We start from the raw sequence: 18,116 nt of genomic DNA on the forward strand, positions 1-18,116 counted from the left end.
CTGCCTTCCCTCTAGTTTTACACTGCTAAATTAGGGACGGCTAGCAGAGATAGCCCTCGTGAAATTCATAACAAACAAACAAACTTATTGATACTTCGTGGCGAATACAATATTTTAGTCTTACTGCTACTTCATGGTAGATACAATCTTTTGATCTTTTTTTACTGGTACTTTGAGGTGGATACAGTATTTGGATATTATAGCTTCTTCGTGATGTATTGACTTTAAATGTTTGTTTTCAGTATGATATTCAAATATTCATAACAGGTGAAAATGCAAATGTAGTCTAATACAAGAATTTAGTGATCTTGAGGTTAGTTTATCTACAATCGAACTGGATTATATCCGAGTATTGATTGGTTTCACTATACATCATTATTAAAGGACACTGTAAGGATGAATTGTAGTGTATATCAGTGACACGCAATTTATGTAAACACGGCAATCTACCCTGTTCTCTGTATTCAAAGTTTTTGTATTTGATCAACACGCCTCAGTAGTCCAAACTTTAGTAAATCGATTGCTATTTGCTTAGAATCTGAATTATTGCTTTACAAAACTTATTGTGTTATGCGTATCTAAAACAAATTAATATGGTTTTTATCTAAGTGAAAGGACAAGTTAAAAAACCCGTAATTTTATTAAATTTTGAAAAAGACGGTTGGTTACTACCGTTCACTTTTATAAGTCTATTTGAAGGTTGTGTCATTTTTACATTTTTTGTTTTTTGCTACAGCAGACTCCACCATGGTTTTAAAATGTTTTTCGCCTTGGTTTCGTGTGGAATCCACTTTCCTTTCTTGGTTGTAATTCTCAAGAAAGTTTCAAAGGCTGTTCTTATTTTCGATGTTCCGCCTCTGTTAGGTGAAGTTAGAGCTGTACGTGACCCCCAGCATAAAGCGTTACTGAGAGCTTGGTTCTTACTACAGTTGGTCAATTCTTTTGGACAAAGCATATCTGCAAACGATGCATTTATTTCTTGTTTAATTACTTCGTGTTTGTTTTTTGTGGCCCTTTGAGAAGTTGGCTAATACCACTAGGCAAAGATTTCTTTATTGACAGTGCTAATGACTTCCATGTTGTCTACTTTACCACAACTAATAGCCAATTTAAATGCTGCACGTTACTGCAGTCTTTGTGTGACAATGGCGAATAACTTAACAACATATTCATTAGTAATAGACGTGAAATGTTTGTAATACTTACAAAGTAAGATATTATTATTAGCGTTTTTATCCCTGTGCAATGTTTCTCTTTTATTTCAATTGTAAACTAAGGTACTGCGAACAGTGAAATAAAATGCCGAATTTTGGTTTGTTGGTCAATGACACAGCAATGTGTAGTCTAAAATGTTATTATTATTCGACTTACTTTTTCAATGTAAGAAGGGGGTCATAAAACATTATTAATTATTATTTTAAAGTTTTAAATGTAATCATGCACTTAAAAAATATTTTACATTATTCAGGCTTTCAAAAGGTTTTAGTGTTATCGTTACTGCTTGAAAACCAAGCCATTTATCTTATTCATCTTCTCTTTTACAAAGTTATTTAAATGCCACGTAACGTAGCATATTCGTTTTACAAGAACTGTCTTCTTAAAATATATAAATGTGTCTCTAGTTCTTATCACTTGTTGTTTGTAATATCTCATTTTTTTACACTTTTTTGCACATCCTCATCTATTTTTCTTGAACTCCAAGCGGATCAGACGCACTCCCTGATTTTATTTATCTGTTGTTACTATTGTAGTTCACTAAATATATTTTATACCATGGTGTTCTGGAAATTTAACATTCTTTATATGACTACACAAAATGATTATACATTCTATTGTTACCACTAGTGATTTTATCGATATTTAAAAAAGTCAATATCGTTGACGTACAGATAAAATTAAACCTTGTATTCGATTGCTACACGTTTTAACTTTGAACAGGTCTAATTATAGATGGAAAAACTATTCTGTTCAAAACCTAACGTATTTGTAATTGAAATTACAATATTGAATAAGTTACAATCAAAAAATATCATCGTTGCATTGTTTGCCTTTTGTTTTATTTTTCAGCAAAGCTTAAGACCACCAACAATTTCAGGTCCATATGGTAGAGTAAGTCCTTATTCACCAGTCCCCATATTAACAACAGATGTAAACCAAGCCATACCCATACGGTGCTATTCTCCAGCTCCATCTGAATGGAGGAAAAGGACTCAGCCAATTCCCATTGCTGGTAAGAGAGAAAACAACAACAACTAAACCCATCAAGTTAACATTTATTGTTATACCCACCCAGACCTGAGGGTTACTTCTTGTCTTTAACACTATTTTTATAGTATCTGTAAATCCAGTATTGAGGATTTTCAAAAATATATATATATATATTTAGGTACTAACTTTTCACTGCGCTTAAAATTATGTCCGAAAAATATCGCCAAAAGCGATGAAACAATGCAGTCTAGTCATTGTAACTAAGAGCATAAGAACAGTATACCAAATTAGCTATGTTCATTACTGGTTTGAATTTTAGTTCTGAACTACGTACGTAACTTGCTTTGTTCAGAATCTAATGTTATTTATAATTGCATTTTATTGATTATTACAATTTAAACAGACGTGTTTTCATCTTAGACACTAAAAGAATTAATTTTATAAGGAACAGTATAATCGCACACTGTGATAAAACAAGCTGGTACTAACAGTTCCGGGGTAAGAGAAAACGCGTTTAGTCAAGATGGTTCAAAAACGCGTTTAGTCACGATGGTTAACATTTTGCTGATATATATACATCTCGAAGGTTTGAGAACTTTAATGGACTTCAATGTTCAGTGAAAAGAGAACAACTTTTCGGCTTCTACACTGAGACCTTCTTTATGTCACTGTACGATACGAAATGTAATTTTGGTACTGGCTATCCTGGGATGTATGGAAATTTATGATCAGAATCTATTATTTCGTTCGTTCGTGGTAGAATTTTAGGTTAGAAATTTTGAATATATAATTTAAAATAACCAGGGATGGTCAGAAATATAAATTACCCTTCATCCCGTCCATGTTTATAGCCATTTAGTGAATTATACTTTAGAGAAATAATTATATATATGTATATAATCATGGAGTGAGGAAAGCCAGAAAGGTCTAAGACAGCCGTCGTGCCATTCTTACCTTAGTTCTAAATAGACTCTCATCTTTTATTTCAAGGGCCCGGCATGGCCAGGTAGTTAGGGAGCTCGACTCGCAATCTGTGGATTCGAATCCCCGTCCCACCAAACATGCCCGCCCCTTCAGCCGTGGGAGCGTTATAATCTGACGGCCAAGCCCTCTATTCGTTGGTAAAAGAGTAGCCCAAGAATTGGCGGTGAGTGGTGACGACTAGCTACCTTCCCTCTAGTCTTTCACTACTAAATTCGTTGGTAAAAGAGTAGCCTAAGAGTTGGCGGTGAGTGGTGACGACTAGCTACCTTCCCTCTAGTCTTTCACTACTAAATTAGGGACGGCTAGCGCAGATAGTCCTCGTGTAGTTTTTTCAAAACAAATTTATTTCAAGAACTTAACAGCGCGAGAAAAGTTTACAATTTGAGTAAAATAATTAATTAGATAAATAGATAAAGTTTTTGAACTTGGCATAATCTAAGAAATTAAATGAATTAAAATAATTTTATAAAACAAAATCACTGGAATATCAGGATCAAAATCCGAAAATCTAACGTGTAGAATAAAAATAGTCATTATTCAGGGAGGCGGGTAACTATGCCTATGCCGAGGTTTGGATCTGTAAAGATTTAGGTATTTGTGTGTGTAGGGGACAGTGGGGGGAGGACGTGAGTACCCCAAGAAAGCCTGATTGGGTGCCATGTCTTCTACACCACCATTGCCTAAACTGAAAAAAAAAATCAGGTTATGCATGAATTAAATAACTTACAGTAAACTTAATGACAGGATCGACTTACGTACTTGTGTAGTGTTTTATAGAAGTGAGCACGGCCGTGTAGTAGAGAAACTCCAAGGTTGAGCGGGTGTTATCAGTAGGAGTAAGATGTCATAATATTATCTGCATAAAGTTCAACTGAAACTGTTATCAGGCAATGATATAAAGCATAAGACAGAAATATAAAACATTTACGGTTAACTCAATTTTTAAGAGCATACAAATTTTTGAATTGAAAAAGTAATACTTTCCAGTGTACTAGAATAAGACAGTCAACACTCTCTTGTAAGAACCTCGTAACACACATTATTTAGAATCACTAGGCCTTATTTATATACGATATATTGTTAAGTAAAACCTGCTATAACAGGAAAACATACGTCTGATAGTTAGCGGTATGTTCGTTTACCAAACAGTATAAACTGTAACCATAAAATTAAAGGTGGTATCAGGTAGTTTGACACCAGAAACCAACCTTGTTCTTGCTGCTCTTGGTATTTATGATATGCTGTGAGGAGCGTTCTCTTTAATATCTAAAGCATATTTATGTGTTGAATTAACATTGCATTAAATTTCACATTGAATTTTTTTTTTTTGTCTTTCATTAATGTGATTTATTTTGTATTGTTTTAGTTGAAGTAAAAAAAAATACTCTTGGATTATAGATATATATATATATCAGGCTGTGTAAATTTATGTGTATGATTTGAGTAGCTCAAGACGTTTCATCACAGGCTTTCTGTTGCGTGATAGCTAAGCTGTGTTGGATATTATTTTGAATTTCAAGGTAAGGTAAGAATTTTGACAGTGTGGCAGCGGCCTCTATGTTTTTTGTTTTTTTTATTGGTCATATCATCTTAAAGTGCAACGGGTATTTAGCTTTCACTGTGAAAAGGCCATTATCGTTCTTTAGAGCCTCGCTATGAACCTTCAGGCGCTTACTCTACAACGCCTGATCATCCTTATCCATCTCTTGGGCAAAGTCAGTACATTGCTGCCTGTGAACGAGGCTATGAATCTGCGTATGATTCATCTCCTGAACGCAAACCACCACCAATAAGTTATTCTACATCTCCACGAAGGAGAATCGAACATCAGAGTTCATTTGGTGGTTACAGCGCCACCTGGTACGAGGATCCTTCATATTACAGAAGTCAAGTTTATAGACCTCGATCCCGAAGCATAACTCCTGTGATCGACGAGGAAGCCAGGCATGTAAATTAAATATATTTTCTTGTAAATCAAATTAAAATAACACCTATAAATCTGATAAACAATATATTGATTGAAATGAACATAAATACTGCTATATTATGCAGGTTTGTTTAGTATCATCGTTCTATTACAAAAAAAAAATGTTAAGTATTATTGCCTCTACATGATTTAGAAGTAATCTAAAACATTTTAATATACAGTGTAATTTACATTTTAATTATACTTGACGATTGCATCAACAGACATTTAAATTTCCAATTTGTTCGAAGTATTCGATGTAATTTAAATATATGCATTTCAGATTAATATCATTCCAACAACAAATTACCTGCATGTTGTATTAGGGTTATGTACATATAGTAATAACAACTCAGTTGTTGATCTAATAGTAGGATATTAATGGATCTTATAAGTTGTTGCTTAGTTTCCATAAGAGTGTGATGTTTGTAGGTATTTATACTAACATTTTGAAACTTGATTAACAATAAAACAGGCACTTTGAATTTCCCTGCAGTGGAATTGATACACCACATAGTGGAATGTGTTTTAATAATCTGTTGAAAATGACGAACTGTTGGACCATAAAATGCACATTAATTTATTAGGTACACGAATCATAAGAAATATGCAGGGTATTTTTGCAATTAACTTACAAACTTAAGCTAATCTTAAAGACTTAACATGGAAAGGAAACTGTTTTTTATATAATTGTTATGGTATGAACGCCTTTTTTACAAGCTGGCGAAGCATTATTATAATTATAATTGTCATAAGACATTAGTATTAAGCCTATTGTATTTTTAAACACTACATTCTTCATCTAGTCCCTTGGGGATTTTTAAGAATTAAAAGGGTGTATAATAATAGTATTCCAACCACACCACATTTCCCATAGCCACTGCTGATGACGCGTTTCACTTAATCCAGAGCTCATCAGGCTGGCTGGGATGCATGATTATAGTCGTACTTTTCATAAAACTTTTCATAATGAACTAGGTAAATAATATAGTGTTTAAAAATACAATGGGTTTAATATTAATGTCTTATGACAAGTATAATTATAATAATGTGTCTTGTGTATTTTCAAGACTCAATAAATTTAACTCGAAAATGCTTCAAGAATAAAGAATGTGTCAGATGTGACTTCTCACGTTTCATACTTAATCATGTCGGGAAATAACAATATTAAACTAACTCGTCTGCTTAAGTTTAAAACAAATACTGCTTTCAAAGTTGATTAACAACTTGATAGCTCGACTTAGGGCTTGGCATGGCCTGATGACTAGGGCGCTCGAGTCGCAACTTACCGGTCGCGGGGTCGAAACCCGGCGCTTAACGTGCTTGCCCTTTCAACCATGGGGCGTTATAATGTATCAGTAAATCCTATTATTCGTTGGTAGAGAGTAGCCCAAGAGTTGACTAGCTGCAGTCCCTCTTCAAAATTAGGGACGACTAGCACACATAGCCCCTATAGAAGCTGGACACCATATTCAACAAACCAACACGCCCGAATTAGGTAATTAATGTGCCTAATTATGTAATTTTTTAATTATTATAATTTGTTCTAACGTCTATCTTTAATTTTCTTTCAATTTGCTGTTGAGTCTCTTTAAAAGGACAAGCAGTTTTACCACCAATATATTTTCATTTAGAAAAAGGATGGAGTTTATGGAGCATCAGTTAGCAAGTCTAACGGGATTGGTCCAGAAGGTGTTGACGACTCCATTGTCTAGACAGCAGTCTCACGCTGAAGAAGTAGTTCCTACACGTGATAACGAAGTATTTAAAGACTCCGAAGGTACATAGCCTGTGCGTTGTTGAAATTAGAACAACAGCAAAAAATGTCGTGCATTGCAACAAGGATACGGTCATTTTAGTAAATATTTTCTGCCTTACCATTTTCTCACCTGTGTTTTAAAATATTTGTGCATTAATTGAAAAGAAAGATACGGTTCTAACTGATTCACTTTTCTTAGTACAATTGCATACATAAATGTTTCACAGTTCACATAAGTTTGAACTTTATACCAGATTGTTTATATGCTTCTTTAAACTCTCTGGAACCGAATTAGTCCTGTTTATCAAATCAGTTTTGTCATTTTGAGATATGTTACACATTTTAAAGGTGGCTCAACCATCTTATGAAGTTAGGACTTTTTCTGAATAGATCAAAAAAGAGAGGGTGGAGATCGAGCCTGCGACCTTACTTACCGGGCAGACGTTTCAACCAACCAAGTTGTAATATTTGAAATGCCACAGGTCATAGTTGAAAATTTTCATTGATTATGAAGGATGAAGTTTACAAGACTCTTCAGCTACGGTTTACAGTAATATTATCACTATAGCTTCGTTAACCGCTATGTTAATCGGTTTACAGTAATATTATCACTATAGCTTCGTTAACAGCTATGTTAATCGGTTTACAGTAATATTATCACTATAGCTTCGTTAACAGCTATGTTAATCGGTTTGCTGTTACCTATTTATCTATTTCTGAACCAAATCCCTGTTTGTAACTAATATAATCGTTTTGTGGTCAGTCGAGACAAAAAATTGAGCTTTTTAGTCTAAATTCAAAGCGTTACTTCTGGCGCAAGCCCAACACAGCACATCCTAACTGTTAAGTATGGTGGTAGCAGCATCACGTTATGGGGATGCTTCTCATCAGCAGGGACTGGGAAGCTTGTCAGAATTGAAGAGAAAATGGATGGTGCAAAGTACAGGCGAATCTTAGAGGAAAATCTGCTTGAGTCACCCAAGAATCTAAAACTGGGTCGAAGATTCGCATTTCAGCAGGACAATGACCCGAAGTACAAGGCCAAAGCCACAGTGGAGTGGTTTCAAAAGAAGAAAGTGAATGTCCTGGAGTAGCCCAGTTAAAGTCTTGATTAGAAAATCATAGAAAATTTGTGGCGAGACTTGAAGATTGCAGTCCATCAACGATCCCCAGCGAACTTGTCAGAATTTGAGCAATTTTACCAGGAAGAATGAGCAAAAGTTACATCATCCGATTGTGCAAAGCTGGTAGAGGCCTATCCAAAAAGATTCACAGCAGTAGTTGCTGCCAAGGGTGCTTCCACCAACTACTAAGTTAGGGGGCTGAATACTTATACAATCAGCAAATTTCAATTTATGTATTTTCTTTGAAGGTTTTTCTGACATTCATCTTCTTTCACACACAACAGTGTTAAGTTTGATCATTAGAGTTTTGAATAAAAACAAGTTCATTAAAAAATTATTGACATTATTTGTATTACATCAAAATGTGACATTATTGCTAGGGGTGAATGCTATTGCTAGGCACTGTAAATATCACTGTAGCTAATGCCTTAGAAAGTAATGTTAGATCCTTTACATAACGAGAGTTAGCCGATCACGAATTACTTGCTGAAGTTTGTATATCTATATTATTTGGGTACAATTACTAAGACTCAGTACAGTATACCAAACTGATACTGATCCTATATGTAAGTTGTTTTTTTTTTATAATATCTAGATAAGTATCCTGTACCTGAAAGAGAATTGACACGACATTCCTTTAGAGGTAATTTATAAATCTTAATTTTTTTATCTAAAACAATTAATTTTGGATACCAAAGACAGCGTATATTTTATCATGGATCTAATTATCATAAATTATAAGATTTGTTTTTTTTTATGAACTTGAAATATTGCAATTATAAAAAAAGATACTTTTATTGATACAATGGAATTCATTCTAGTTGACATGTGGGCTGTTTTCTAACTTTAAAATGTTGTTAAGAGTTTTGTTTCTATACGTAGTAAATTTTATAATAATCAATCAGGTTAAAATTTAAGTAATCGAGTAAACATGGATGAACCTAAAGTGTTGTTTCATACAGTGCATTTTACTTAATTTAAAATGACACAAACAGACTTGGTATCTTCAAACAAACAAACAAACAAAAATAAACATAAACTGGTGTTTTGTAAATAAGCTTTCTTAACAAAAGTCCGTAAACAAACTCAGATTCGATCTTAATCCTAGTTGGTCGTTTTCTCTAGCTTTTCAAGTAAGACATTTCCTAATTACTTTTAATTTCTTTAAAGAGTTCTGTAATTAAACGCTATAACCAGTGAGCTAAAATAAATCAATTTTAGACAATAAGAGACGCTATAGTGTATAAACTTAAATATGCTCAAAGTGATGAAAGCTTTATTGACAAACATTTTTGTTACTATATCACTATTGGTTGGTTTGTAATTGGGTAAATTTCTCTAGTTATTTACACTACACCTAGATGTAAAAATATAATTAATTACATTTTACACAGCGACACAATAGTAAGGTATGAATTTATCTTTGGTACGTTCATTCTACACTAGACCTTAGAATTTGATATTTTAAAGTCGAAACTGAAAACCAGGTGCCGTCAGCGAAGTAAACTCCGCAGCTCGAAAAAAAACTCAACTTCGAATTATTTTTCATATTTTCAGAAGAAAAGTCCGTGTCTTTCTCAGAAGATACTAAAGATGTTACAGATCGCCACTCTTCGCCAGAGCACACTTGTAAGTCAGTTTAGCTCTGTTGTAAAATTAAACTAATTGGGGGGGGGGGAGGATTTGTAGAAAATTGTTGAATTGACATTAACCTTTTTTCATAAATTCGAAAGTGGATTGATCATACATGTGTTTCTATAAGTGAACATCTCACTTGCTCTCTGATAAAAACCTTTTCAAAGCAGCTTTCTCGACAAAGTTGTAGTTCTTTGTGATGTTACATAGAATTTGAATTATTTGGGTCATTACTCTATGTAATTCTCAGTTTACTCTGATTAGTTAATGTGTCTTTTTTTACAGCTGTTATTATAAATTTTGATTAGTTAATGTGTCTTTTATTACAGCTGTTATTATAAATTTTGATTAGTTAATGTGTCTTTTATTACAGCTGTTATTATAAATTTGATCAAAAATTAACTATCTTAAAAATGATTTTAATAAAAACATTATTATAGCCTGAACAAAATAAGTTCTTGAATATCAGTAGTTAACGTCAGATTTGGTGTATCTTATAGATACGACTTAATATTTACATTAATTTACATCAAATGATCAATATATTTTACACATGCAAATAAATGGAGTCTTGGGAGAGGTCTTTAAAAGTGACTTGTTACAGTAGTGTATTTAAAATAGGTTATACTTTTAATAACTCTAATGTTAGTAACAATATAGATTGTAAATTAGATAAAAAGACATTTTTTGGTATAATATAAATAAAGACCATTTTGGGAATTTTGCCTTAGAGCTTTACCTAGAAGAAGTATAATAAATTGAAGCATTCGTACTACTACCTGCTACAGAAGTTTAGTTAAAAACATTCAAGAAGTATGCAAAATCTAGTCTAATTCCTTGTGTAAATAAATCTGTTCTGCATATAAAGCCTAGTGTAATTCCTTGGTTAAATAAAGCGGTAAATGTATACAATTTAGAATGTGATCTTACGCATACACTCTGGTTAAATAAGATAAGAAAATAAACAGAATTTTAGTTTGAAAGAAACTAGTAAGAAAAAAAATCAAAATTTCATTGTATAAAACCTATGCATTTTTTAAATAAATGTCGATTTTAACCGTTGGGGATTTTCAGCAGTTTTATTTGTTACGATTTTTTATACTGAACTTAATAGTCTTGTCTACTGTTTTCCAAACAATTTGAGAAACAGCTTTTTAAAGGAAATGAAAGGCCTGTCACTGCTGAACCATTTAAGATTTATATGTTTCTGTAGAAGCGACCTGCAAATGAATGTATTGAAAAGAAAAACCCCTTTTAAAATGATCACATCTTCAAAACTATTTCTCCTTAGGGAATAAAATTTCATTGAGAGTCATAAGTTTTATACAGGAAAGTATAGAAATGGTACAGTGTGTTTTAAAACTATATTGCACTGCACACTGTTTTTCTCGTAGACTAGCGTTTCTTTCATTTCTCTCTCTCTCTCTCTTTCAACAATGCAAGACTGTTGGTTTGAATAAAAGGCGTGTTAGTATGCAGGATAATGTACGTATCAATGACCACTCTTCAGAATGGATTATGTATTCAGTAATTCCGTGTCCAAACTTCCCTACGTAAAACTTATGATTCTCAGTGGGCTACTAGTGGAGTTTGTTTCCCGTAGAACAACAGGTTTTTTTTTTTGTAAACTATAGTCATTATAAACTTGGAAATCCTTCATAATCACCCAATGAATTAAAGTGTTCAGTTTGTATGTTTAATATTTCAGCTTAACCTCTAGAGTAATATACGTGTTTATTATGTATTTCACGAGGGAAGGAATGTAAAAGTACATTTTCATTGTTTTTCCATGTTGCACACTTCTCGAGGAAGGTTTTTAGTCGTTTCATCCTGGCCATAGGGACTGTTTAAACAAAAGAGTTAGAGTGTAAAGAGCTAGAATTATTAATCTGGCCCCAGTGCGTAGAATTAGTGTAAGATAGAGAGGAGAAAAGGGCAATAATTCACATTCGGGCACTTTTTTCCAACCAGATCCAGATAAGTGTCTATGAAAATGTATTCTAACAAAGTGGTGATAGCTGACTACTTAAGCGTGTCGAAGTCGCCATAGAAACGGTGTTGAAAATAAAGATTTGTTAATTTTTGTCAATAGTATGTTGCAATTTAATATACTTAAGAGTAAAGAACGGTATCGATGTATATATTTTTGCTTACCCTCAGGGGAAGACTCTGCTGTATTACGTTTTACTAAAGATACTGGCTATTGATATCCAGTTACTAACATATGCTTGTCACCAATTCTTCATTATATTCATAGTATACGTTAGTAATACTAAGGTGGGTTAGTCACTCGAATGAAACAGAATTTGTCCATTTCGAGATACTTCCAGTTGAAAGGAATTCAGTCTTATTACTTATGTATCGATATATTGCCCCGTGACAAAGTTATCATCCAAAATTCACGACTAGGTTTAATAATGAAGACAGAGTCAATATTAGGATGGAAAATATTTTATTTGCAGATGCGATTTCTTTTAGAATAGACTCATCCCATCATCATCAAGTTTGAAAACGATGTGTGTGAAGGTATTTTAAAACAAGTGAGACAAAATCAGGGTGATAGTTATAAACAATGAGCACATAAACACTTCTTTGCACGTCAAATATACAAAGTATACAATCAAAACATTTTATTTTTATGAACGACCATTTGCGATGGCAGTATATATTTACGTAACGTAAATTTTGGATACAAGAGATTTAAATCTATCGTTATTTGTCAAAACTCAATTTAGAAAAATATTTTAGTTGGAGGTACTTCTGTGGGTTATATAGATCAGGATGTATTGTTTTGTTTTTATAATTAATAAGCTAGTTTTCTAGTAAAAAAGTTCAACTTCAAGGCCTGAAAATTAAGTTGTAATGATGGTAAAGCTATTAATTGATATATTTTGACCTGTGATTTATCTGGATTATCGAGTCTTCTGAATGACAGGGTGTATTAGGTAAAGGCCGGTTCTATGTACTGAATATCCCTCATTGTTCATACATTGGGTGTAACTATTGTATCATTTTCATAATATATGTAAAACAACAAACGAAGAAATGTTGATAGTTGGTCTTTATTTATACCGAATTAAATTTTTATTCGGACATTAGGCTTACAACTAAGTTTGAGATGAATCTTGGGTAAAATTTTTTTTATTAACGTGGAGATATATTTTTATTAATAAATAAGCACTGAGAACCCTTAAAAATTAAGCATATAATAATAAGAAATCTGACAGTAGTGCATAGTTTGATACTAGATTAGAATTTGTTGTTAAGGAACTTGGGTGTGAAATTACTTGGAACATCTGTTTGGTAGCTATGCGCAAACTTTCAATGTCTGAGCGTGACCTTCTGGTTAGCGTGCTAGACTGTAGATCTGAGGTTCCTTGGTTTACGCCTCGTTACACCAGAAAAATTGCACTCCGCACTTTGAGGCTGTGGGTGTATTATAAGAGTAATGGCCAAATTTCACTTTTTTATCCTAAGAATAGCAGTCTAAAAGTTGGCGGTGGGTGGTTTCACTAGCTACCTTCTCTATAGTCTATCACTTAAAATAAGTCTCTAGCAACTTTGGGAGAAATTCAACAAACAAACAAAAAGGTTTTTAAGTTTAGTCGGCCTCTTGAAGAGAATATACTTATGCACAAATATTTTTTTACTGAAAATTTGGAAGAAGATAGTGTAAGTGTGGCTAATAACTGTTTACTTAGGTTTTCGTGTTGGTTAGATATATATTTACTTGTTTTACTCTAAGGATATGTATACGACTGAGTTTTGTTTTGTGTAGTATTTTTCATCTTAATGTTCTTTCGCTTGAATATTATGGATTTTCTTTTATTGAGTTACATAGCTTTAACTTCTTCGACAGTTATTAAACATTTCATATTCTCGGATTAGCGTATTCGGCCTTGTAAATCACAATAATGTGCTATTGTAATAATATTATCATGAAAACTAACTTTCTTTTCTGTATTAAGTAATTTATTTGGACTATCACCACGTATTTCTAGTTTTTAATGTCCAAGCTTTCGGCTTAATTACCTAAGCCTTCTACAGGTGCGAGACGGTTAATCAAAACTTTCCTTTCATTACCTGATAGATCTTAACAATTCAATTTACTTTGAACTTTGCTGGAGCATAGCGGACTAAATGGTGGTTTTATATATCACTGTTTGCATACTTAGCTGCGGTGCATGACACACTTCTGTAAATATACGCTGGCAAACAATGACGCCGTCGACTGTTTTCACTTGAGAAATATACATTGCTACCAAAAACTATCCATTATTATTAGTGGCGGCTCTAGTTCAAAAATTGAAGGGTGTGTAATAAAAAAAATTGCGCCCTTTTTCAGATTTGTATATTTTCTATTTATTTTTCTGTGGTTTTCAAAATTTTAAATGATTTTTAAAATTCAGAATAGAGAGTACAAAAAACAAACAAACAAAGACTAGTCTTTAAAAAAAATGGAACTTTACGAGCCTTTAGCATGGTAAAACTTTTCCTTAATTAATCCCATATTAATTTCTCTGGCCATTTTATTTTCTAACAAAATTATCTAGACATTTTAATCTCTCTTGTCCCATTGTGGAACACAAAAATGTTTTTATCCACTTTAGTCTAGAAAACGATCTTTTACCACTTGCCAGACTAACGGACAAACTTCTGGAAAACTTTAGTTTTCGCATATATAAAATATGACCTTATCTGGAGTTGAATTTTCCGGTATTCGATATGATATTAATTTAAGTTCTGCACACAAACGATCACCACAAATATCCCTTTTCCCTTGTCATTTTTTTTCTACATTTTTGCGCCCCAATAATTTTGCGGTGTGTTCTATGAGCCCTTCCACCCACCTTGGGTGGGCCCTGATTATTATCACAAAAATATATAATTTATGTAATATTTCATACACTGGTTGTTCTTATCTATATTGAAAGAGTGGTTAATAAACTAATAAAATGTATAATTGCTAACATATGGTCGATAAACTTAAACATAACATGACATACTTACGTCATTGAAATACCGTCTAAATATATATATATACCTAATAGTATATTTTAAAAGAGTGAGGTTATATTTGAATTACATTAATGAATAAGATTTCTCGGAATCTTAGTGTTGAAACTGTTTCTATATTGTTGTTTTAGCTGAGAGGCCTACCAAGCCGGCTATCAAAGCTAGATCCATATCTAAAGGTAGGACTATTTCTTACAATGTTCGAACTGGAGTATTGATAGTTTAGAAGATTATGTGTAAAGTCATGACATACTAAGTAACTTGTCCTTGAGAAAACAACATTGATAAACTCCTTAACCTCTTTATTGTCATTCATTGCATAAATCGCGAAAAATAAATTAAAGAAAAAACTCTAGCATTGAACTGTTATTTCCGCAAAACTTAATATTAATAATAAAGACAATGCAGAATTTACCACCTCAATCCGGTTGCTGACTTAGCCAACTAATTGGTTACTTAGGTGTGACGTCGTGCTTTGATTAGTTGCCAAAGCAGTTTATTGGTTCTAAAATATATTTTAACAACTAATTAACCAATGTTGCTTTATTGGTGACTATTAACAAACTTTGTTCATTAAAGTTGTGCATTATATAATGAAAAATATTAAAAGGATCATACTAATATCTTTAGTCCCTACTTGCTAGTGTTACAATACATTTTTTTATCTTGTTTTGCTGAATACTTGAATTTTGTTATTTGTTACCCAAGCTTTATTGAAACACCAAAATAAAAACATTTAATCATAATAACATACCGGAGAAAATTTAATTCGACGAAAACATTTTTTTTTGCTTATTCAAAGCTCTACATTCAAGGTTCAATACAGCTCTAGGTATGCAATTTATTAAACATTTTCTATGCATCCACGTACCATGTGTCATAACTCCCATGAATTATGTACGTTTATTTACATTTATGATGAATACAAATCAGCCTGTTCTTCGGTAAATCTTCGCTCTACTTTTTTCCACGTGTTTTCCACTTGTCTCTATCTTCCTGTATTTGTGTTTGATCTTTCATGTATACGAAATTTCATGTCAACCATAAAATTGAAGTTGTCAGTTAGTTCACTGTAAACAAAATTACATTTATGCCAAAACCCCTATTATTCTTGACACCGCATAGTTTTGATGCATTCTATTTAAACGGAAACGTGTGTGGAAGAACAATCACTGTAAAAAAAAATCGTTACTTTTATTTTATCGCACGTTTTTACTAGTGAAAGACTCGCCATAAAAACTGATTAATGTGATGCTACTCGTTATATAGAAAATAAATTGTCTTAATAATAATAATAATAATTTCATAACCGTCTGAAATGTACAATAAAATAAACAAGAAATATCTCAGTGTCGGTTCAATAACGTCAGTAACAACATGGGGGTAGTAATACACTACAAATTGCACTATTTTCTTCTTTGGTCAGTAAATGTATGTGCTTAGGTATTGTTGGCATGTTATTTCATTTTCTCTATTCACATTTTACTTTAATTTTTGTCACTTTATCTAAAGTGATGTATATACTTCAGAAATAAAAAAAAATCTTCCTTCTCCTTCTCTGAACTTTGACCTTCAGAAAAAGACGACCGACCACCTGGTGGTAAACCCAAACCTCCCCCTAAACCTACCTCTCTACTTTCTACGCCAGCGGAACTCAGGCGTTACGAAATTCCTAAAGGTATATATATTTCTTCAAGTCTATAGGCATCTGTCACTCTTTCAAAAACTAGGATTCTTTTCATCTATTCTTTGCTTTCTTCTTCTTTTGTTTAGTTTCTTTTTTATCTCGTATCGAACACAGTTTATGTCTCCTAGATAGTGAGACAAAATATTAAAGAAAATGATCATTTTAAAACGATTTCTTTCAGAAATTTGTAAGTGAAATATTGTTGTTTAACGTGTCATTGAAGAAGATAACAATGATAGTAATCCTTTTAGGCATAATTACTAATACTAAAATATGCTCGTTCAAAACAAGTTTTCAAGTAAAATGTAATAAAAAAACACCCATGCAATATTACAAAAATAATTTATATATAAAACATATTCCATGAGAAATCCACAAATATATGAAGAGAAAGAAGAAACAACAGTCAAAATAAAAATAATTAAAAACCACAGCTTATTTCAATTTTAATACATGGCACATTTTCTGTGACAAGCGAAAAGATGCTTGTGGTACATAAGATAAAAAAAAGTCAGGCTAATGGTGGAATTTTTTTTAACACGTGTGAGCAAAATTTTAAAGAAATGTAACTAAGAGTCATGTGGATAGCGCAAAAGATATATTTTCTGTATTTTTTAATATTTATGTACGAGAGTGTATTTTTTACTACTTCTGTTTTAACCCTCACGTCAGTGTATAAACAAGAACACAATACTTACAAAGGCGAAAGTCATAGTGTATTTTATGTGTACTTGTTTATTTCATGGTATAATCATGACTATTGTCATGGCTGTTTTAAAAGAGCAATTTCACAAAACATTTCAGTTCATGATCTCAGCCCTGAGCTCTGCTCAAGGCTTCGCTACCTCAGGCGACAGACCAGAGATCTACAAGTTGAAGTGCGCAGTCTCCGAAGAATGGCCCAAAACCAAGCTATATCTGCCAGAGATAGTGTTCGTGATACGTGCCTAAAGATTAAGGTAATTCATTCTCTTCTAATAGTATTAAAACAGAAAGTAATTGTGACTAGACTGTGTTAATATGTTTAAACTAATTTCTAAGTAATGTGATTAGTTGTTTGTCTGTGCTGGTGCTGATATTTTTAACCTGAACAACACTATATGTGAACTTGAGCTACACAGCTCAGTCAGAAACCCCTTGGACTCGTGCACAATTGTTCCTAATATAAACCACTAAAAAGATTCAGCGACACCTATCGCCAGAGGGCTTTATATGGCTTTCAACTGAATAAAGAGATTAATGGTCACATTTCTAACGCACTTACAACGGAAAGTGCGGAGAATTTTCAATGGTATTGTGGTACGACCTTTGGAACTTTCGTAACGTAGCCCGGTACAGCTAACCACTTGGACAAATCCAAGTTCTCTGTCATTAGGATGTTTGTGTCGTATGTGTATGATTGCAGCTCACTTGTAAGTGTAATTATAATATTAAATATTTTATTTCAATAATTATACAATAAAAAATCAAACTATGCCAGAAATTTTTCAGATAGTATTTATTTTCAACATTATCCTTGAAATCATATAGTGAAGTTTTGAAGCATACGAAATTATAAAAGGTTCAACGAGTTAGGAAAAAATACCTCGTTTAATTAATATTTCAACATATTACATTATCGAAGACATGTTATTGTATAGACTCCTTAAGATACCGGAAGATATCTTTCTTAACCGTATCCCATTCTTAAAGAACTATGGTTCCTAACAGATTCGGCCCGGCATGGCCAGGTGGTTA

At 32.7% G+C, this 18,116-nt stretch overlaps 1 protein-coding gene across 13 annotated transcripts in view; it reads left to right on the forward strand.

Moving 5' to 3' along the window:
- LOC106474893 (coiled-coil domain-containing protein CG32809-like) overlaps nt 1-18,116 on the forward strand; it is a 386,694-nt gene that overhangs the window by 334,153 nt on the left and 34,425 nt on the right. For 12 of the 13 annotated variants that reach the window (XM_022383530.1, XM_022383845.1, XM_022383587.1 and 9 more), the window contains 8 exons: nt 2,068-2,230; nt 4,839-5,136; nt 6,793-6,938; nt 8,637-8,684; nt 9,599-9,670; nt 14,824-14,871; nt 16,269-16,370; nt 17,184-17,338. In XM_022383530.1, coding sequence (XP_022239238.1) covers nt 2,068-2,230; nt 4,839-5,136; nt 6,793-6,938; nt 8,637-8,684; nt 9,599-9,670; nt 14,824-14,871; nt 16,269-16,370; nt 17,184-17,338 — 1,032 coding nt within the window. The remainder of the gene's footprint in view (nt 1-2,067; nt 2,231-4,838; nt 5,137-6,792; nt 6,939-8,636; nt 8,685-9,598; nt 9,671-14,823; nt 14,872-16,268; nt 16,371-17,183; nt 17,339-18,116) is intronic. The other variant, XM_022383634.1, reaches the window with a different exon arrangement.

Source organism: Limulus polyphemus, unplaced genomic scaffold (assembly GCF_000517525.1).
Source record: "Limulus polyphemus unplaced genomic scaffold, Limulus_polyphemus-2.1.2 Scaffold0, whole genome shotgun sequence".
NCBI classification, from domain to species: domain Eukaryota; kingdom Metazoa; phylum Arthropoda; class Merostomata; order Xiphosura; family Limulidae; genus Limulus; species Limulus polyphemus.